This window comes from Diabrotica virgifera, chromosome 8 (assembly GCF_917563875.1).
Source record: "Diabrotica virgifera virgifera chromosome 8, PGI_DIABVI_V3a".
NCBI lineage: Eukaryota > Metazoa > Arthropoda > Insecta > Coleoptera > Chrysomelidae > Diabrotica > Diabrotica virgifera.
This window is the reverse complement of record NC_065450.1, coordinates 218,782,946-218,807,372: the sequence shown is the minus strand read 5'-3', so window position 1 is coordinate 218,807,372 and position 24,427 is coordinate 218,782,946. Positions and strand designations below refer to the sequence as shown.

Below are 24,427 nucleotides of genomic sequence, written 5' to 3'. Positions count from 1 at the left end.
ATATATCTTCTGCTTTACGACGGTGATTTAGCAAAAATAAACCATTCATCAGGAGTGAAACCTTCCATGTAACGAAATATCACAGTTAATTGTAGCCTCATCACCCCGTTATAGGCCTGGATCCTGCGTACCAATAAAAGTTTATTAATAGCAAGCTGAAAATTTGTTAATAACTTAACGGTTTCTAGTCGGACAAACTTTGATGTACAGAAACACTGGAACAGGGGAAGTTTTAATTGTGAAACAGGTTACAGGTTTCGAACATCAGACTACGAAAACGTCGCATGTATTTGGTCGGACAGAACTTCCGATTGATTTGTTACCCTTTCATTAAACTCTCTGAATCTGTCAAAATGCGTCTAAGTTGAGCGAACGGACTTTACAAGGATTTAGTTTCAGTATTTTTCCAGTAATTACTTATGTTTATTACTTAGACCTTATATCAGGAAAATACTCGTTCATCACAGGACGAAATTAAGTGGAAAAACTCTAAAATTGACTCTCATTATTTGTTATTATTTACAAGGAAATCATTACTTGAAATCATATAAATTTGTATAATGTGAATGTAATAGAATAAGTGCAGTCTAAAAAATCGTTTTAATAAAAATTCAAAGGAAATGATTGCTTAAACTACCAATTTTGACAAAAGATAATGAATTAGCGGTAGACCAGGAAAATGAGAATTTATCAAGATAATAAACAAGTGTACCTAACTACTTAGGTACTATCTAACAATAGGGAACTTGGATACAATTTTAAATTCTAAAGAAAATGCTATAACTCACATCAGAACACTATTTAAAATATATATTAAAGAAAAAAAGTTGCTTTTGTCTTTCTTTTGGCCCCTAAAGACGATTAAAATCGAGAGAAAATCCAAATTATAGCAGCCAGCTCAAAACGCGCCCTTATTGGTCGTGACGTCATATCATTATAATGTTTGAGGTACGCGCCATTAATTCATTACGTTTGTTGTTCTGAAGTTATTTGCTTGTGGCATTTTTTGCAATTAACTAGTCTTGATGGGAAATAAGCCACAATTTTACTAAAAAATGATTTTATTAACGTTTCGACGCCCTAATCGGGTGTCGTTGTCAAAATACAAAAAATATTAATGAATTAAACAAAATTGTTGTTGCTTAGTAAAAAAATTCTTCTAATAATTTATTTAATCTGACTCATTTATATCGTCAATTCAGACATATATTATACATTTTAAAGTAGAAGACTTTAAAATGATATTGCCAATATTTATGAGTTGCGTTCCTGGGACGACTTTATTGAAAGATAGTTCATTCGATTACATGAAATCAACCCCAACTCAAGAATATCCGTCACAAATAAATCATAACATGTGATCTGTCTTTAAAAAGACAACCATATGCAATGGTGACAGTAAAATTCTCGCGCTAGAGATTCCATAGTAAATCACGAGGGAAAACCAGGAAAAAACCTCGTGATACTATCCCGACATCGTAAGTATTAGGTCTTACTTTAGTTTAATCTCAAAACTAATACCAAATTCTGACCTTAATATGTACATGTTATTTTAAATTATAAATAATATCAATAATACATAGATATATAAACAATACTAAAATATAAAATATGTACTAACTCGATATGTTATTGACTTACTAATCCTGGTATTTTCTTTCTATTGACTTCCTCTTTTAGTATGGGTAACCACATCCTACTGCATTCTACCGAGGAATTTGCGACACAATTGGTTTCATTTAGCATAATTAAAGCCGCTTCTTTGATTTTTCTCTTTTTACTATCTGTTTCTTTCAGGACTATACTTGAATCTCTCCACTGAACTCTATGTTCATTATCCCATGCGTGTTGACATATTTGAGATCTATCAAATTCTCTATTTTTAATATGAGACTGATGTTCACTTATTCTAACGTTTAATGGTCTTTATGTTTCACGTAAATAAAATTGTTCGCATTCACAAGGTATTTTATAAATACAATTCTTTGTTCTTTCTTGTTCACTGTTAGGTGTAGTTTTAATAGAATAGATCTCAACATGTTTGTTGTTTTGAATGTTGTTGAAATGTTGAATTTATTTCCTATTGTTTTAAGTTTCTCGGATAGTCCTTTTATATATGGTATTGATATTTTCCTCGTATTATTTCTTGTGAATACTATGGGATCCCGTTCTAAGTTGTTCTGTTCCATTCGATCCAATCTTGACAATTCCTTATAGGTCTGGATCCCGCGTATGAAAAAAAAGTTGATTAATAGCAAGCTGAAAATTTGTTAATAGCTTAAGGATGTCTAGTTGGACAAACTTTGATATATGGGAACACTGGAACAGGGGAAGTTTTAATTGTGGAACAGGTTAAAAATTTGGAACGGTCAGACCACGAAACCGTCACATGTATTTTGTCCGACAACACTTTCAATTGATTTGTTACCCTTTCATTAAACTCTCATGCAAAAATCAGACTGCTATTGATATTAGTTTCGAAATCCTCCATAAATATATTAGCCAATAATGGAGATAAAGAAGAGGTCATTGCTAGACCAAAATTTTGTTTATAGAATTCATTATTTAGTTGAAAATAGGTATTATTAGTACATAATGTCAATAACTCCATTATAGCTGATACATTTAGTCTTGTCCTAGTTGTCAATGTATTATCATTCTCTAATTTCGTTTTATTTTAATTTCATAATTTAATTTTAATTTTATTTAATTTCATATTAATTTGTATAATTGATTAAAGAGTCAAAAATGTGTTCTAAAAATTAATTTTAATAATAACCCAATCGCAATTTTATCATCAGTTCCACTAATACGATAAAAAAATAATTTAGTTATTGTTATCACTGGTTGATCGGAAAGTTCGTTACCAAATACGTAACAGCAGACTGTTAATAAGGATAACCATGCAGAATATTCGAAAATATTATTCATGCCATTCCAACATAGAGACAGACTCATATCACTTGACATTCTGATAATCGCACAGACATTATTTATTATTGAAATCATGTTGATGTCTGCCTCTGCGATAATTCTAAATGTTGAACTTTTTTTACATATTCATTTAGACCAGACTTTTAAAACTTAGTATAATAAATAGATTCTTCTTTCTTCTTCTACGGCACTACATCCCAAATTGAGTCTTGGCCATACTTCTCTTCTGCAGACACGGACTCCTAAAAGTGCTTGTGGGTCGCTGCTTACTTTGTCTTCCCAGCGCATTCTTGGCTTTCTAACCGATGTCTTTCGATGCATTCCAGCGTTCAGTGCTCTTTTTGGTAGCCTATCCTCTCCCATTCTTATCACATGTCCGGCCCATTGCAATCTTTGTATTCTAATGAAGTCTGACAGGGGTGTTTTAGTCCGTTCTTTAACGGTAAAATATTGCAAAACCTCTCAATTTTAAAGAACCGCTTGGATTGACATGAAATTTGGCATACACATAGCTAACAAGTCAAACAAAAAAAGTGATATTGTGCCGATATGTGTTTTTGCCCTGGGGGTGGTTTTCACCCCCTGTTGGGGGTGAAAAAATATTCGTCCAAAGAAAGTCAGGAAATGGATAAACTGGCTAAATTTTAAGTAACTTTTGGTCTATAGAGTTTTTTCACTAAGTCAATACTTTTCGAGTTATTTGGCAGTGAATATGTTCATTTTTTCAACAAAATAACCACGCTTTTAGACGGTTTTTCGCAAATAACTCAAATAGTAAGTATTTTGTCGAAAAAACATTCTTAGCAAAAATATAGCCTGTAAAAAATTTTAAAAATGCTGTATATATCACGTCTCTACAGCTAGTAGAAGCAGAGTTATAGCTAATGAAAAATAGGTTCATATTCGTCAAATTCCAAATGCAATACTTTAACGTGAAATAACCAAAAATGAAGCACATTTCGGGGAAAACTCATTTCAACTTATTTAAAGTGTTTAAAAAAGCTTTATTTTTGATTTATAAAAAAAATTTCTAGCATCAAAATTAAACAAGTTACGCTCAAAATAAAGTTAGTCCCTTTTGGTTTTGGTAAAAAAATCGAGAAAATCACCCCCTAATTAGTATCTTAAATGAACTTAATCGTTACGACTTCACAAGTTTCTTGACTCGTGTATATATTGTTTATATGATCTGTAAGTTTCATCGGTTCAAAGTCCTTATTATTGAAAGGACTGTAGTTAAAAGGGGTTGAACGAGTCACTGATCACGAGTGTATGCAAATTTAGAAACACCAAATCTTAATCAATTTTTGTCTAACAGAAAAACAAAAAACATGATATTCAGACAAGCAAATCTGACTTTTTTGTTTTTCGAGATTTTTGGTATCTCTAACAATTTTTAAGTTATTTTGAAAAAAAGCATATTTTTCAAAATTTAAATTTTTAAAAATTTTACTTTGAAACCAAATTTTTTCAAAAATAAGCACTTTGAATCGATGAAACTTACAGATCATATAAACACAACATAAGTAAAATAATTTGTGGAGCGGTAACGATTAATTTCATTTAAGTTGCCAATTGGGGGGTGGTCTTCCCGACTTTTTTTTTTGCAAAAATAAAAGAGACCATCTTTATTTTTAACGTAACTAGCTTAAATTTAATGCTAGAAACTTTTTGTAAAAACAGAAATAAAGCTTTTTTTAAACACTTTCAAAAAGTTATAATGCGTTTTTCCCAAAAAGTGCTTAATTTTTTGGATATTTCACGTCGAAATATTCTATTTGAAATTTGGTGAATATGAATATATTTTTCATTGGCTATAACTGTGGTTCTACGAGATCCAGAGACCTAACGCGTACACCATTTTTTTTTTACTTTTTATGGGCTATATTTTTGCTAGGAACGTTTTTTTCGACAAAATACTTACTTTTTGAGTTATTTGCGAAAAACCGTTTAAAAATGTGGTTATTTTGTTGAAAAATGAACATATTCACTCGCAAATAACTCGAAAAATGTTGACTTGGCGAAAAAGCTCTATAGAACAAAAGTTACTTAAAATTAGTCAGTTTATCCATTTCCGGACATATTTTGGACATATATTTTTTCACCTCCAAGAGGGGGTGAAAGTCACCCCCAGGGCAAAAGCACACATCGGCACAATATCACTTTTTTTCTTTGACATGTAAGCTATACGTATGCCAAATTTCATGTCAATCCAAGCGGTTCTTTCAAATTTAAAGCAGAAACCGTGAAAGAATGGACTATTTCCTTATAAAGTTGATAAAGCTCGTTGTTGTATCGAATTCTGAAGATTCCGTTTTTCCTTTCCCTCACAGGTTCTAGTATTCTCCTCAGTACTTTCCTTTGTGACGGGTAGTTCTTTTGAGACGACAGACTCAGTAAAACACAGGTTAAAAAAAAACAAAATAAATATATTCAAGGTAATTATGTACAGATCAAAATAAAAAATAATTCTGTTTATTGTCCCGTTGCAGAGAAGTCTCCCCTGGATAGACGTCTGCAAAAGAAAAGCAAAATTAATAACAAAACGAAATATCCTTACACCTCACTGCAGTGTAAAATACAATACAGTCACGCTTATAAATGTTAATAATTTATCGGGAGCTCGTTCACTTCACTTGCTACCGTTTAATTTATGAGCCTGCGAATTACTTCAACACGATACACCTCGCTGCTCAAGTCGGCCTGCTTTAGTTTGCGAGATCACGTCAATACGGTGCACCTCGCTACTCAGGTCGGCCTGCCTCGCTCACTTCGCTTGGCTGGTGTTGGAGCCCAGAGCTGTCGCTTCAAGACTGGAGAATCTCCGTTCGGTGGCCTGTGGCCTCCTTAAGTATCTCTCTGCCTTTCGGAGAAGTGGAAATGAGTGGGGTATCGTTCTGCGCGGATGGTGGAACTCGCACGGTTCTAGCTGTCGGTGCGTGCTCGCGGCGTATCATTACACCTTTCGAATGTGTCGAGTTTGTTTTTGGATGTTTCTTTCAGGACCCATGCTTCACTGCCTTCACTGCCATAGCATGCTATTGGTCGAATTAAGGTTTTGTAGATTCTAATCTTTGTATTTCAGTGGATACTTTTAGTCCGAAATATAAGGGAGAGGGCAAAATAGGCTTTGTTTGTCTGGATTATTCTCTTCCGTATTTCTCCATCTTCTGATCCGTCGGCATATATTTCTGCTCCTAAGTATGTAAACTTTCCAAACGTTTCAATATCATCTTCATGTATAATGTTTTGTGGGACTATATTTCTTCTCGTCTGTATCCTTATTTTTGTGTTTCCTGTGTTGATTTCCAGACCTAGCCTTTTCGTTTGCGTTTTTAACTTTGCGTATATTTACTGTGCTCCTGTTGATGTTCTACTCATAATATTAATACCATCGGCCTAAGCAGCCAGTTGAACCGTTCTGTTGGTCAGTAGGTTTCCTCGTCCAGCTTGCATTTGCCTAACCGCATACTCCAGTGCCAGGGTAAACAATGTTGGGACCAGCTATCTCCCTGCTTCAGTCCCTGCGAAATTTTTAAAAAGTCTGTCCGATGGTTTTGGATTCGTACACATGCCTGAGTTTTATCCATTTTGGCTTTAATGAATCTAATTAGACTTTTCTTTACATAGGACAATAACTTAACGGTTTTTAAACCATTCTATAGAATTTTTGGCCGTATTATAGGGTGCTCCATCCTGCTAGAAGCAGTGGCTGATCTAGACATTTGCCTTGGGGGGACTTGTTTCATGATCCTCTATTCGGGACCCTCTACTAATGCCAAATGTCCAACTCCGTTAGTGGTCATACAAGCCCATATTATGACACTCACAGTGTGCTTCATAGTGATCGTACTACCTACAGTGGGGCAAAAGGCCTTCCCCCTATTGGTAGTAAACAAACTACTCCATTACTCCTAAAGATCGAGATTCTGATTTCATCCCTCCAAATTACTTTACTCCACTATTCTTCTGTCCACTCTCTGTATATGTCAAAGCCCAAACAATGCGTGTTGCCTCTGTTTTTTGTTCAGGAACAGCTTCCCTCTAGGGCTAGGGGTTCTTGTTCTTAATCCAGTTGATTTGACCATAGTATTGGAGTCTTTTGCGGATCTGCGACATTCTTCTACAGACAGGCGGCATATTCCTAGCTCATCGTCTTGACTAACTTTCGGTTTTCTGCCTGTCTGTTTGTCAGGCCCCGGGCTTAGGTGACTGGCGCCCCCTTTATTACTATAATGTAAAAGCAAATAATCTATGTTACTTATATTTTATGGAGTAAAGTAAATAACAAGAAAACACGTCTTTCATACACAAAACTGTAGACATTTATTTCAACATAATTCACACTTCCAGCAAAGGTTACAACTTAAAATTATATTTGGACCGCGTTATGTAATAATGGATTAAGCGCCAAAATGTAGTTTTGAGATAAATCGGTTTAAAGATTTTAAATTTGTTTTTGGTACTATTTCTAAAATATAGTACTGACATGTTTCATATTTAATATATTAATGCAAATGTAAATAGACTTTTACATGTGTTTAAAATTTTTTAAAAATAATTTATATTTTAAATGTTATTCGATCAAATGTCGCTTAATTCGTTAATGATTTTTTTAAGATATGCATGAGTTAAAATCCGAATACCGGATTAAGAGACATATTTGGCGCTTAATCTGATGTTACCTGACAAGGATGTCTTTTAATTCGATATCTTAAACGTTAGTAAATATGTTATGTTTTGTAATAAAGAATTAACCGACTATTCGTGGCGCTTGATTCGTTATTACACTTAAAAAGTTGCGGATTTTTATTTATGACAATGGATTATGTACCATTATTGGCGTTTAGTTCGATATTACAAATCCTAGTGTGAGATTTTTTTTAATAAAATAAAAAATGTCGCTTAATACAGGCATTTAAAAATAGCTTTTTTTAAATTTTTTTTACAAAAAACATATTTTTATACATAGATTTGCACCCTAGCTTCAAGATGGCACTATTATCTCGATTTTGGACTTTTGGCGGTTAATCCGTTATTATATAACGTGGTCCATTTTTAAGATCCTACTTTGTACAAAGCATTTTAAGTGACAGATTTTTTCTAGCCTTCAATTTGGCAAACTTGTTTACTACATCAGAAAAATATGTGCTTAGGGTTACTTAGGTCTTTTTCACAACACCGTAACATGAGACAATTTAACTTGCTGTCTGAAAGAGCAGATCTCTTAACATTCTTCAGACGTATTCTATTTACTTGTTCTGCTCTATATATTTTTGAAAATTTTGTGTCAGATATTTTTTAGTGGGTAAATTGTTTCTCTAATTTATTTTTATTATCTCTTTTCTTTTGCGCCCTGGGCAAATGCCCAGTCTGCCCATTTATTTGTTTCATTGTTATGATAACGTTTACAAATTTTCATGACACTTGATGGCGCCACCACCCAATTTGTTACAGAATACACCCCTATGCCTTATAGTTTTATTAGTCAAGCCCGACATTTATTGAGTAAAGTAATATGATCTAATTTTTTATTGTTTTATTTCAGACATCATCAGACGAAGAAACGACAAAAAATAGGACAAAAAATGTAAGTTACTGCTTTAAGTATTGATAAATTGGTAACTATAGTCTGTATGCGTTTCAGTAGAAATGTGTAAAAATTAAAAATGTAAATATTTATAATTAACTGTGATGTGGTTAATTATAAATCTTATTTATAAATATTTAATCGGTATCTACTCAAAATCCGTAAAAGGGATTGTTTGTGAGTAGAGACTTTCTTTCCACATCCTTTAGATGAGCTTTTCTAAGTTATATATCATAAACAACATGAGAACTGTCTAACTACTAACCTACGTTCTCTTTGCAATGGATTAACTGTGTTCAAAATAAAAAACATGCAAATAAATGATAAATACGCGAAAAGAACGAAGAAAAATGTTTAAAATAGAGACTGCACATAATGGAAGAATAGAAGGAAAAGTACTGACAATAAATCAGATCAACTGCATGCTGACCTATCCGCCAGCCGTATCTTGAATAAAAGGGAGACCCATACTTAGATGCTGGGTAACTTGGATTCCCAAACAGGGCAAATCTGGGTTTGGGTTCCTCAAAGGAACATATTTGGCTGGCACACATCCCAATGGGATCAATATGGATACCATACGGGGCAACCATGGACCCTAATTAAATGGAGAAAATAACAAAGTCAAATATACGAAGAAGCAAAAAATACAATATAAAGAATCAAAATCATACAAAAGATATAAAAAAATATCTTAACCTTTGACACGGATCTCGAAAAACAAGACTAACTTATTTTAGTGTTTTTATAAAATTTAATGAAATAAACGAAAATTGGACAAGATAATACAGGGTGTAACGAAAATACAGGTCATAAATTTAATCACATATTCTGGGACCAAAAATAGTTTGATTGAACCTAACTTACCTTAGTACAAATGTGCATATAAAAAAAGTTACAGCCCTTTGAAGTTACAAAATGAAAATCGATTTTTTCCAATATATCGAAAACTATTGAAAGTTTTTTTATTGAAAATGGACATATGGCATTCTTATGACAGTAGCATCTTAAGAAAAAATTATAGTGAAAAATTTATAACTTACATTTTTAGGTATATTTTGAAAAAGAAGACATACGAGTATCTCGATAAAAGGTGACTTATCAAAAAAATACAAAGAGGCAAAAAAAGTTTAAAAACGTTTTGTTTACCTAATAGTATCGCAGTAATAGTTTAATTGGAGAGTACACAAACATTTGGGGGGTTTAAAGGAACAAAACCCCCATAAAATTTTTATGTAAACATATTAAAAAAGAAGCCGCAACTCGATAAAAACTGCCTTATCGAAAAAATACTAGGAGCCAAAAAAGTTTTAAAAATATTGAATTTAACTAATGATACCACAATAATAATTTAATTGGAACGTACAGAAAAGTTTGGGGGGGGGGGGTTTAAGGGAACAAAAGCCCCATAAAATTTTTATGGGGAGCACAAATTTCACTATCATTTTTTTAAGATGCTCCTGCCATAAGAATGCCACATATCCATTTTCAATAAAAAATCTCTAATAGTTTTCGATATATTCGAAAAAATCGATTTTCATTTTGTAACTTTAAAGGGCTATAACTTTTTTATATGCATATTTGTACTAAGGTAAGTTAGGTTCATTCGAACTATTTTTGGTCCCAGAATATGTGATTTAATTTATGACCTGTATTTTTGTTACACCCTGTATAACAATGAGCTTTTAAACACTTTGCAACTTACAGGAGAGTTTAAAGCTGTTATGGATTCAGTTAAGCTGTATACTCATAATATTTAGTGCTCCTTTGCTGTCTGAGGCAATAAATAATTAGGCTGAATAATTTCTTTTTTTTCAGGCACCGTTGAGCACAAAAACTTATTCCAAAAGTAAAACGAAGTATAAAAATTGATTTCTTCGAACGCATAAAAAAAATGTGCTGTCAAAGCTGAACTAACTTCTGTATTCTCATGTTACAATTATAATACGTTTATGTATTTCCCATTTTTCAAGGGATAGGGAACTAATGGCTTTAAGATTGACGGGTGTAACTACCCTATCGTGTTTATAAAAGGTGAAATCTATTCGTTGTAACACGATCTTTTGTAAGTCAGTGACCTTTATTTACAGTTCCTTTATCGATTTCACGTTTTTTTTGTGCGGTTTGTTTTACTTTACATTAATAATAAATTTATCTGCTGACATGGTTTTATTGCGACATATATTTTCATGAATAAACCGGAAAATAGTAAAATAATTGATTAGTTGATGCTTCCACCTCCTGCTTTTACACTGCTTTTGAAATATATTTTCTTAAGAATTAGAAACTCTAACCAAAAAATCTAATAGGCCTGGATCGCGCGTACCAAAAAAAATAGTATATTAAGTATGGAGAACGGTAAGGGTTTTATACCGATCGAAGACAATTGTTTGTCAGACAATTGTCTGAGATGACAATTGTCTGAGATCGGTTACCCTTAACGTTCGACTTGCTTATAACGTTTTTTTTGCACGATTGATACCATTATAAATTATAAAATTAAACATTTTCGTCATATTGACTAGTTTCATTCATTTTATCAAGATAGATACTTTGGTTGTTAGGTAGTAACTAGGGTGCATAACAACAATGGAGAATTGAGTTTTTATTTAGTTGTCAATAATTTTAAGTACAATTTTGATTATTATAAATTAAAATATGAGCGAAAGTGAATTTGAAGAAATTGAACGGGCTTGGGAAGAAGGGTGTTCCGCAATTATTCCCGAAAAATCCAAAATCCGTTATCAAAATACCTACCAAAGTTTTAAAAAATGGTGCGAAGGCAAGAATTTAAGAATCAAAGAAAAGACTCTATTGGCATATTTCGTTCAAAGATATATGCAGTTGAAAGCTCCTGGAAGCCTCTGGGCAGAATATTCAATGATTAAATCCACCGTTTTTCTTTATGATGGCATTGATATTTCCAAGTTTTCAACTTTGATCGCGTATTTGAAGAGAAAAAATGTTGGCTATAGGCCTAAGAAAGCGAGCATTTTAGAGTATATCACAAAGACGATAAAAAAACAAGTGCAAATAAACTTAGGCAATAAAATAATAAAACAATCATCGTAACAAAAGGTCTCAAACAGGGATGTGGTCTATCACCTAAACTTTTTAACATATAAATAGATCGGGATTTTAAAAGATAGTACAGAACATGTGAAACAATGGGCACACCACGATTACATTCACTACTTTTTGCAGATGACCAAGTCATTTTTGCACAAGACAGGGAGGACATGGAATATTTGAAAAGAAAATTAAAGGAAGCATATTATTATGTAAAGTCCGGATTATAAGCATGACAGAAAGGTCCAAATAAGCGCTTATATAAGCAAAAAATGTCGCAAAAATAACCAAAGTTTTTATGAAATAAGCAAGGTTCAAGAAAAAAACCCTGTAAGTAAACATGGATATAATGATATAAATATGAATAAAGGACATTAACATTAAATTACATTTATTTTTAATTATCGTATTATTAACAACAAATAAAAAATTACAAAAGTGTTAACTATAATATAATAAAAAAATCGAAAAATAATAATTAACATTGCTAATTATTTTTTATTAATATTAATAAGATGTCCATTAATATATTTTTTATTTATGGCCATTAGCATAAAAATAATTAACAATAATATGTTTCTCGAAATTTTCTTGTAAATATCTATGTCTTCTATCTGTATACCTATGTTTATACGTAGAAAAAGTTCTTTCAACGTCTACAGATGTGAGGCACAAATTAAAAATGAAAAGTATTTTACAACAATATAATAAATTTGGGCTGTCTGCAGACAAATATTAGTTTATTACATGGACAGGCATAACGATGGGTTTTCCCGTTTATCTCCTAAGCCTAAGGGATTAAAATTCTTATGGTTTATTGAAGTATTAGAGTATTCTAGCTCTGTATACTTCATAAAATTTTACTTAAGACAGGAAGAATAACTATAGTTTATCATAAGAAGTAAAATAAACAAAGATAAGCAACATATATCTTTAAAATAAGCATTTTTACTAAAAATCCTAAGTATAAGCAAAAAAAGCAAAAAAAAAATGAAAATGCGTATAATCCGGACTTTAATTATGAGCTATGGGGACTCAAGAAAAATATGTGTAATACTCAAGAAAAAGATGTGTATTGGATCCAAGGTTGAAGATTTGAACTAAGTTTAGAAGAGACTATTAAGAGTTCTAGGACTTTAAGTTTTAATAAAAATTTCCCACAGTTCAGCACAAAACAACGAAAAAAGACGTATAAAGTAATTATAAATCAGTGTAAAATATTTCGAACCAAGGAATTCGTTTTTTTGTTCTGAAATGTATTTCCTGTACAGGCAAGATATTTCGGCTATTACTTAACTACCGTGATATAAAAACGATAAGTGCATTGGTCTAAAAATATCCTGAATGGTATTTGATAATAATTCTAAACCAGTTAAATTACAATATCCTTGACACTTTTTTAAATGTGACCATGTTGAACAGATGCTGAATGTACGAGGGTAAATTAAATATAAGAGAGTCGAAAAGCAATGGAATCTTTTTTCAAATGAATTTTTGCCTCCACTAACAGTGTTTTTGGTCTCGTATAATCGGTATCGTAGCCTAATAAAATAAAAAAAAAATCAAAATGTAATTCCGTACAGGTTGAAATAAATTTTATATCAAAGTTTAGGTGAATATGAAAGATATTTTCAAAAAAGTATCAAAATCATATGAGGGGATCATGTTTAAATAATTAAAAAGGGGTCATTTTTGCACAATATTTAGTTTTTTAACGGCTGAGGCAATTTACCTTTTAATGAAGGTCTTTAGGATTTTTTTCTACAAAGCTGAAGGATAAATTTTTTACCTAAGACTTACTAAATTAAATTTGACCCCCTATTTATTTAATAATTATATATAAAATTTAAAAGTCAAATTTGCAAAAAAATATTATTTGCGTTTTAAATAAGCACTATAAATTATTTTATTTAATAAGAGAAGTTGCGCTAAAAAATATTTAATAATTTATGAGATATTTAATTTGTTTATTAAATGTTACTATATTTTCAATTGCAAAAACGCGGCTGTTACCAAAAGAATATAAATCTGTGTAAAACCTCATTACTTTTTTTTCTATGTATGTTTTCGATAAATGTATTGATAAATTCAAATTTCAATTTAACTCCCCTCTAAAATGCCATTTGAAAATTGTTCTAATTTGTTTTTTTAATAACGTCACGGGGATTAAACATTTTGAAATCCTGTTTCGATAATCGGGTTCCTGGGAATTTTTCACTAATTAACAAATTTTTTTTCGTTTTTTCTTCTTCTTTTTTTTCCTTATAGTAAAAGATATAGTTTTGCTTATAGAGGGGGTTTCATTAAGAATTTCCAATCTCTGAGTTGTAGATTCTAGACCTCAAAATATTAAGATATAGCCAAAATCGCTTAAATAAAATATGGCTCCTTATTGAGTTACAATGTGTTTTATTTAAAGATTTAAAAAATATTTTTGCTCAGTATTTTAAAACTATTCGACGTATCCTTTTCATACTTGGTAGAAAGTGTAAGTACTATACGCCCTATGAAATTATCGTAAACACAAGTTTCCGGCTATTACCAGAGGCGTACGACAGGGGGCAGTAAATGGTTGCCCCTTCCCAAATTCTATGTCACTGGTGAAATTGCCATTTTAGCACAATTTTTAGATTCTCCAATACTCGCTATGTAAATAACATCCTCTTTACCCGTAACGATTAAGTCATTAGTTTTCGAGATATTTGAAGTTAAACATCTAACGGCACAGTTATTTAGTTATTTTGATTAATATATTGTGCCGCTTAATTTTTAGTTTCAAATATCTTGAAAACCAATGATTTTATCGTTAAGAATGAATAATCTACTCTTTAGTCTTAACGATAAAATCATTAGCTTTCGAGATATTTGAAATTAAAAATTAAGCGGCACAAAACATTAATCAAAATAACTGTGCCGTTACATGTTTAACTTCTAATATCTCGAAAACTAATGACTTTATCGTTACGAGTGAAGAGTAAGTTATTTACATAGAGAGTATTGGAGAATGTAAAAGTTGCGCTAAAATGGAAATTTCGCCAGTGACGTAGAATTTGGGATGGGTCAACCATTTGCTTTTCCCTGTCGTACGCCTCTGATAATAGCCGGAAACCTGTATTTAACGTAATTTCATAGGGTGTATAGTACATACACTTTCTACCAAGTATGGAAAGGATACGTCGAATAGTTTTAAAATACTGATCAAAAATAATTTTTAAATTTTTAAAACCTCAATAACTCAATAAGGAGCCATATTTTATTTAAGTGATTTTGGTTAAATCCTAATATTTTGAGGTCTAGAATCGACAACTCAGAGATTGGACATTCTTAATGAAACCCCCTCTATAAGCAAAACTATATCTGTTACTATAAGAAAAAAAAAAAAGAAGAAGAAAAAACGACAAAAAAAATTTGTTAATTAGTGAAAAATTACCAGGAACCCGATTACAGGAACAGAATATGTTTAATCCGCGCGACGTTATTAAAAAAAAAACAAATTATAAACAAATTAGAACAATTTTTAAATGTCATTTTAGAGGGGAGTTAAATTGAAATTTGAATTTATAAATACATTTATTGAAAACATACATAAAAATAAAAGTAATGAGATTTTAAACAGGTTTCTATCCTTTTGGTAACAACCGCGTTTTTGCAATTGAAAATATAGTAATATTTGATAAACAAATTAAATATCTCATAAATTATTAAATATTTTTTAACCAATTTTTTTTGCTTAATACTGGTAACATAGCGCTACTTCTTTTATTAAAAAATAGTATAATTTATAGTGCTTATTTAAAACACAAAAAATACTTTTTTGCAAATTTGATTTTTAAATTTTATAAATAATTATTTAAATAAATAGGGGGTCAATTTAATTTAGTAAGTCTTAAGTGAAAGATTTGTCCTTCAGCTTTGTAGAAAAAACCCTAAAGACCTTCATTAAAATGTAAATTACCTCAGCAGTTAAAAAAGTAAATATTGTGCAAAAATGACCACTTTTTAATTATTTAAACAATGATCCCCTTATATGATTTGGATACTTTTTTGAAAATATCTTTTATACTACCCTAAACTTTGATATAAAATTTGTTCCAACCTGTACGAATTTACATTTTGATTTACATGTAGTGTAATCTTATTTTACTAGACTAATCGATGCATGCATAGTGTGACCAACTCCAATTCAGTCGAATCCGGGACAAGGCTGAAAAAATACCTGAAATCCGGGACTTTTCAATGAAAATCGGGCCATTTTTTTTCAGAAGACGATAATAAAAGAAAAAAGTCCACTGTCCACCGATATAAAATGCATGCGTTTTGGATGTGGTATTAGAATTAAACTCTAGAGATTTTCGAATTTTTTTCGTCCCACCAATTCAATTTGATATGAATTCTTAGAAGAATAACGTATTCAAAATTTCAAAATAGAATTTTACCAAAACGTTGAACATTCGGATGGCCCGGAAGCCTTGTCTGGGACGCCGGGACACGACTTCGTAATTTGAGCCATGTCCCGGATTTTTCGGGCTATTTGGTCACAGTAGCATGCATCATATTTTCTAAAATTCCAGAAAAAAGTTTTTATATTTTGACCTTACCGTTCTTGGTATTATTTTTGACTTGAACAATGCCGTGTAAATAGTAAGGAAATTTTTAATGGGACAAATTAAATTGGGAAATTTTTTTCATCATCATCAGTTGCCGCTATAGTTCCTCGTGCGCCTTCGGTCTGCCACAAAAAATTTGTCCATCCTGCTGTGTCAAGTGTCTGTCTTCTCCATCTCTTACTCCTCTTCTTATTCTTCTTCTTCTTATATTAGGCCTATTGACCTGGTCTTAACCGATTTTGAGTTTATATTCGTAGCTGTGATGTTGACTGCCAGCTATCTCGCCACCTTTTAAAGGGCCTTCCTATTGGTCTCTTGCCTGTTGGCTTTGAATCTCTGGCTATACGAGCTATTCTCTCGCTATCCATTCTCATTACATGCTGATTCCACTCTCGTCGTCTCTGTCTTTACCATCGTACTATGTCTTGTATGTTACAGAGATCTTTTATTCTCTCGTTCGGTATTCTGTCTCTCAGTGTTTTCCCAGTTATTGACCTCAACGTTCTCATTTCTGATGTTCTTAGTATCCTCTTGCTTTCTGCTGTATCACATCTTGTTTCTATCGCGTACGTCATGATCGGTCTTACACATGATTTGTATATGAGTACTTTCCCTTCCAGTCTCATATCTTTATTTGTCCAGATGACATCCCTAAGACATCCTAACACGTAATTGGCTTTATTTGCTTGCTTTCGGACGCTCTCTTTAACATAACGCTCTCCATAACTACATATTTCGACTCCCAGATTGTGGGGGCCTCTAAAAATCTACCCGATCTTACGACAAACCCCCGAGATTCGAAATTAAATAAAAGCCTTTGTACTTCTATCTTCTATAATTAGCTTTAAATCAAAAGATTTAACAGCTTGAAAAATATCAAAGCGAAAAATAAACAGTATATCTCTAAAATGGATAATTATAACACACCGCGTATAATTAAAGTGTTTGTACCGTAATCCGGAATTTCGACGTGCATTACAGTATCTTCGGAACTTACTTATATTTTACCGGCCGACGCGAAAATATTTCCGATACTCTTCGTTCCGTATCTTGTCTTGTCTGTTTACATACTCATACGACACTCACTTTTCGAAATTCTCGTTACACATTTCAAGGGTAAATTCTTCCCATCATATAAGCGATTCTGCTGATTCAACAAAACAATATGATATGTATTATTATCAAAACAAACCGATAAGTAGTGGAAGAATGTTGATGTGCCCATATTACTAAAATATTCACTACCCAGCGCTTTTAACAATTCTCAATAACTAACGGTTTTGTATACAGAGTGCACACAACACAAGCAACACTTAACATATTTAAAATGGCTGGACACTTGTTCAATTAGTTCGTTGTTAATTACTATTTTGCACCTTATGGGTTCCCTTGACACTACCAGGGATTTGGTCTTAGCTGTTGACAGTGGCGTGCTGGAACTTTTCAAGCGGCCCGGTGATTTTATAGAAAAGCGGCCTCCCATCATTTTACCTTCTATTATCAGGATGTTTTATTCGTTATTTATAAAAGACAGAAACCATGATTTCCTGAATAAAATCAAATTTTGAGAATTTTTCAATCATGTATTAAGTTGAATTTTAGTAAATTGATTATATTACAAGAGAGTACAAAATACAAGTACAGTGCAAATACTTTAATTCAACAATATTTAAAATGTTAATACAACGCAATAATCTAAACATTCTTTTGCAATTATTTTATAAAATAATATCTTAACTCTCGACCAATAATTTCCGCATTAAAGTAGATTTTTGAGCAAATTCGTCGATTATTTCATCATTTTTAAGCTCATACAAAGCTTCTTTTTCTATACCGATTAGCATAAATGTTTCCAAGTGATCTTGTGTTAAAGTACTTCTAACTGATTTTTTATGTATTTCAACGTTGAAAAGCTTCTTTCGCAAGATTTCTGTGTCACTGAAAGAGTTAATAAATGCTTATATACTATTTAAATTTGGATAGGTACACTGATATAAGTTGTACTTATGCAAAACAGCGTAACAGCAAGCTATACAATCTTTGTACATATATTTTTTAGTACCACACGGAGGTGAAGTTTTCACAATATCAACAACATTGTCATTTGTTACTTCATTTTCATTATCAGTAAGATTAATATTAATATCATCCTTCATAATTTCTGTAGACTGAACATATTCATCATTAACTCGATCTTCTATAATTTCAGTATTTTGCAAAATCCTATTTTTTAATACAATCCATTTATCAGCGCAGAATCCACGAGTTCTTCATATAACATCATAAAACGATTTGTCTTGATTAAATCGTTTTTCAATACTTCCAATAATTCGGAAAAAAATTTGCTGGACCTTTTTTATTTTATAATTCGAAAGGAAATTGGAAAACCATAAATATAGGGACATACTTGTATGTATGAAAATAAATATTATCTGTAGCAATCTATTTATGTATATAGAGTCTTATTCATTTACTTACTTTATTTATTTAACTGTATTTTACCATTAAAACAATTTATATTTTTTTAAAATGTTTTATTAATATTATTAGCAAAATTAAAATTCGATTAGAAATTAAAACATATTTTTTTGTTACATCTAAAAATTTTTGTGAAAAAAACCTATCGATAGATCAGATCTGACCGGCCTCAAGAGGCCGCGGCCTCTCGGTGATTGCACCGATTCATTTATATGGCCAGCACGCCACTGGCTGTTGATATTTTCATGCTGTAGTTCTTCGCCACTGTATTGAAAGTCTGTGCCATTAGCTGTAGGTTATCCTCGTATTTTTGGGCCTTTGTGAGATGTGTTCGTACTTTTCGTTGAAGATTTTCTATATCCGTTTTTGTCCTCTTAACAATACCAAATGAATATCTTTATTATTATTATATTTTATTATATTATTATTAGTAATATCATTTACATCTTTTATACCCTCGTATCTAACCTAGCGTTAGTTAACGCAGCCGAGTAAAAATATGATGTATAAAATTCATTGTCTAAATGGAGCGGCTGTTAATCTCTAACCTTATCTGACAGATATGTTTATTATTTAAATTCCATACGGGTACCGTAATTCGGGGTAACTTGAGACGATGGGGTTACTTGAGACAATTTGGAGACACTATTATTTTTCGTCGATTTGGCATCCCGGTTAACATTGTTAGTGTTGTTTTGATAGCAAAAGGTAGCAAACGTGTGGTTGTTGACCGTTAGTAATTCAATTCTTTTGTCTTATCTAAGGTAAGTTGATAATTTTTTAATAAACGTCAACTTTAAAACTGCCAAATTTCATATAGTACATAACTTATATAATAAGTCTATGACTAATATCCGAAAACAAGCAATTGTTATAGAAAACATAACCTCTAATATTAATATTGGTGTGCCGTAAATTTCATTGCGACGTTGCGAAGTTTATGGCTGCTATAAAATATTAATTCTCAGCCTGACCTTGGTTGGTCAACTTGAGACAACTGTCTCAAGTTACCCCACCACAAATTAGATACTGTAAAAACTAGTTTCTAGCCTACCTACTTACCTACCTACCTACTTACCTATCTACTTACCATTTTTTCATTATTGTTTCAGGCTCAGGTATGGTTCGAACCCAAAAAAGAATTTTGGGATCTAGAAAATACCGAAATTTCTCGGAGGAGCAACTTCATAAAGCAGTGGAAGCTGTTAGGTCCGGGATTTCTTTGAGGAAAGCCGAAGAAAAATTTGGAATACCACGATGTTCTATAAATAGAGCAATAAATGGAAAGAACACAGGAAAGGTCGGTAGACCATTTGTTTTAAATGAAGTTGACCAAAATGCTTTAGTAATGTGTCTATGTTCAGCTGGGGATTGGGGCTTTCCTCTCACACTATACGATATTAGACTCATTGTCAAAGCATTTCTCGACCGTTCTGGAAGAAATGAACATAGATTTAAAAACAACATGCCAGGTAGAGATTTTGTCATGTCTTTTTTGAAGCGTCACCAGAACACTTTGAGTAATAAAATGTGCCAAAACATAAAGAGATCTCGAGCCAAAGTCGACCATAACGCCATAAATATTTACTTTGATGAGTTAAATCAGTCAATGGAGGGAGTTCTTTCTCATTCTGTCATTAATTATGATGAAACAAATATGACAGACGATCCTGGTCGTAAAAAAGTTGTTGTTAGAAGAGGGTGTCGACATCCTGAAAGGATTATTGATTTTTCTAAGTCAAGTACGTCTGTAATGTTTGCCGCTGCCGGAGATGGGACACTTCTCCCTCCATATGTAACATACAAAGCTGAGAATCTTTATAATACCTGGACCGAACATGGCCCTAAGGGGACAGTTTATAATAGAAGTAAGAGTGGGTGGTTCACTTTGGAGATATTCGAAGATTGGTTTCGAAAAATTGCCTTGCCTTATTTCTCGAAGCAAGATAAAGAAGAGAAAAAAGTAATGATTGGGGATAATTTGGCGAGCCATATATCCCCATATATAATAGAGGAATGTAAAAAAAACAACATAATCTTCATCCTACTTCCCCCAAATAGCACTGGACTTACTCAGCCGTTAGATGTCGCATTTTTCCGCCCACTTAAAATTAAGTGGCGTGAAACTTTAGATTCTTGGAAAACAAAAAATCGTGGAACTGTGCCAAGAGATACATTTCCTCGTTTATTAAAAAAATGTCTGGAGGCAATGGGAGAGAAAAATCTTTCACAAAACGTAATAAGTGGATTTAAAGGAGCAGGATTAATTCCACTAAATCGAGGAGAGGTCTTGAAGAGGCTTCCAAGTAAACAGGCAGTAGAGGATGGCAAAGAAAGTGAGAATACCGTTGCCTGGGTAACTACATTTCAAGAATATTTAGAAGAATGTAGAAGGAAAGAGACAGATGGTTTAAGAAAACAAAAGAAAAAGAAATTGAATGTTCCTGCTGGTAGAGGAATCTGTGAAGAGGATATAGTAATTTTGGAAGACAAACCAAAGCCAGAAAAAAAGAAAAGAAGCCAATTAATGGAAAAAAATAAAGAAAAACCATCATCCAGTAAGAAAAGGCAAAAAACAAGTAAAGTAATTATGTCTAGTGAAAGTGACGAAGACAGTTGCAATGAGGTTGTATTTGACGACAGTTCAGATGATGACTGGGATTCATTTCAAGCAAAACAGGTTGACATTATTGAAGACAATATTACTGAAGAGACTAATGACCAGGATAATATTTACTCTCATCAAGAAAAACATCCTCTGCAGCCAATAACGGCAATAACTAAACAAGTTGGATGCTTTGTCATAGTTAGTTACGACTCAAATTTTTATCCTGGGGTAATTGAAAAGATTGACAGTAAAGGCGCAATAATAAGTGCAATGACAAAGACTTCACGGGAAAACTGGAAATGGCCTAAACCTAAGGATGAACTGTATTATTGCTGGCAGGACATTGTAGGTGGTATTAAACCGCCTAAAGCCCTAAATAATAGAGGTATTTTTTCAGTACCCGAACTAAAATTGCTGTAATTAATTGTTTTTAAATAAAAGTTTTGAGCTCTCTGTCTTTTTTATTAACCCAAAAAAATATTCTGAATGTCTCAATTTAACATAACACTTTATAATTATATTTTCGGTGTCCCAAGTTACTCTATCAAGGCGTAATTTGAGTCACTTGTTGAATTTATACGGCTGTCTCAAGTTACCCCATTGTAGTGTGTAACTTGAGACACACATAAAAAAAATTGAAAAAACTACTTACGACAAAATAAACAGAAATATTCTATAAACATATCATAGTTACCTATGCCACTAATGTTTTCAAATAGTTTTTGAACATTAATTTTTTCTCGGTATGTAATAAACTTCAGGTTTAAGTTAAAAAGTGTCTCAAGTTACCCCAAATTACGGTACCTAAGAGATCATAAAACGTCCGTAAGCAATAATCAGGTTATCTGGGTAATCTAGATGACGTTCTTTTGAGAAAATACGAACTAGGAACTCATTTTGGCAATCCTAGTTATATAAAAAAATATGGAGCTATTATTTGCATAAAAAAATGTTTAATCAACTATTTTAAATTGGAAATAAGCCACAATTTTACTAAAAAATGATTTTATTAACGTTTCGACGTTCAAATCGGATGCCGTTGTCAAAACACACAATATTAATAAATCAAACAAAAATGTTGTTGCTTAGTAAAAAATTCTTCAAATAATTTATTTAATCTGACTCATTTATATCGGCAATTCAAACATATATTATACATTTTAAAGTAGAAGACTTTAAAATGATATTGCCAATATTTTTATGAGTTGCGTTCCTGGGACGACTTTACTGAAAGATAGTTCATTCGATTACATGAAATCAACCCCAACTCAAGAATATCCGTCACAAAAAAATCATAGCATGTGTTCTGTCTTTGAAAATACAACCACATGCAACGGTGACAGTAAAATTCTCGTGTTAGAGATTACATAGTAAATTACGAGGGAAAACCATGAAAAAAACCTCGTGATACTATCCCGACATCGTAAGTATTAGGTCTTACATTTAGTTTACTCTCAAAACTAATACCAAATTCTGACCTTAATATACATGTTATTTTAAATTATAAATAATATTAATAATACATAGATATATAAATAATACTAAAATATGTACTAACTCTATATGTTATTGACTTACTAATCGTGGTATTTTCTTTCTATTGACTTCCTCCTTTAGTATGGGTAACCACATCCTACTGCATTCTACCGAGGAATTTGCTACACAATTGGTTTCATTTAGCATAATTAGAGCCGCTTCTTTGATTTTTCTCTTTTTACTATCGTTGAATCTCTCCACTGAAAGAATATAGTCTTCAAGTATAGTCCTGAAAGAAACATAGTAAAAACAGAAAAATCAAAGAAGCGGCTCTAATTATGCTAAATGAAACCATACTGAAAGAGGAAGTCGATAGAAAGAAAATACCACGATTAATAAGTCAATAACATATCGAGTTAGTACCTACATATTTTATATTTTAGTATTATTTATATATCTACGTATTATTAATAATTTAAAATAACAATATGTATATTAAGGTCAGAATTTGGTATTAGTTTTGAGAGTAAACTAAATGTAATATAACACCTAATACTTACGATGTCGGAATGGAATCTCTAACACGAGAATTATACTGTCACCGTTGCATGTGGTTGTCTTTTTATAGACAGAACACATGCTATGATTTTTTTGTAACGGATATTCTTGAGTTGGGGTGGATTTTATGTAATCTAATGAACTATCTTTCAGTAAAGTCGTCCCAGAAACGCAACTCATAAATATTGGCAATATCATTTTGAAAGTCTTCTACTTTAAAATGTATAATATATGTCTGAATTGCCGATATAAATGAGTCAGATTAAATACATTATTAGAAGAATGTTTTACTAAGCAACATTTTTGTTTGATTCATTATTATTTTGTATTTTGACAACGGCATCCGATTTGGACGTCGAAACGTTAATAAAATCATTTTTTTAGTAAAATTGTGGCTTATTTCCCATTAAAAATAGTTAATTGCAAAAATGCCACAAGAAATAGCTTCAGAACAACATTAAAAAATGTTTTGTGGAAAAGTGATTCAAATGTATTAAATGTAACCAATCAACCCTTAACTGGTCGCCAAGGAATGTGTAACGTAAATTGTCTGTCAAATAACAGTCTACCCTTTTACATATTAGAAAATGTCAAAGTCACAGTTGCTAGTCTTCAAAATACTAACAAAACTAAATTTAAAAATCGACCTGTTCGCCATTTCTTTCTAAAGCCGGGATCCCACGGAACGAGGAACAGCGCTCTTGCGCCGAAAGTGAAAACAAAATATTGTACGGTTGGCGCGTCACGTTACAGTGAAATTGATAAATATTTAGTTTTTGGGGTCTACCCCAAAATCTGGTGTGACCATTCCTATACGGCTTATATTGAGTGTTTAATTCAGTTTAGTCTGTTGTACGTCAACAGTAATGGCGGTTGAAATGTTAGTAAGTTGATTAAATCATACAATGATAAAACTTGTAATACAACTTCGTTAGCCAACTCCATAGTGAAAGTGCCACGTCACTCCCCTAGCTGAATCGGAAGGGACGGAGGGGTAATTACCTACTATGACTTCCTTTGAACCGTGTTGATTTACCGACAAATGTCACGGATCGTAAGCCACAATTATTGGGTGAAAGAACGGCATTTTACGTTGCGTTGTTTTCC

General features: G+C 32.1%; 1 protein-coding gene across 1 annotated transcript in view; it reads left to right on the top strand.

Annotated features, from left to right (window-relative positions):
* LOC114336423 (serine palmitoyltransferase 2) overlaps positions 1 to 24,427 on the top strand; it is an 81,855-nt gene that overhangs the window by 4,820 nt on the left and 52,608 nt on the right. Inside the window, exon 3 of the mRNA XM_028286788.2 lies at positions 8,483 to 8,524. Coding sequence (XP_028142589.2) covers positions 8,483 to 8,524 — 42 coding nt within the window. The remainder of the gene's footprint in view (positions 1 to 8,482; positions 8,525 to 24,427) is intronic.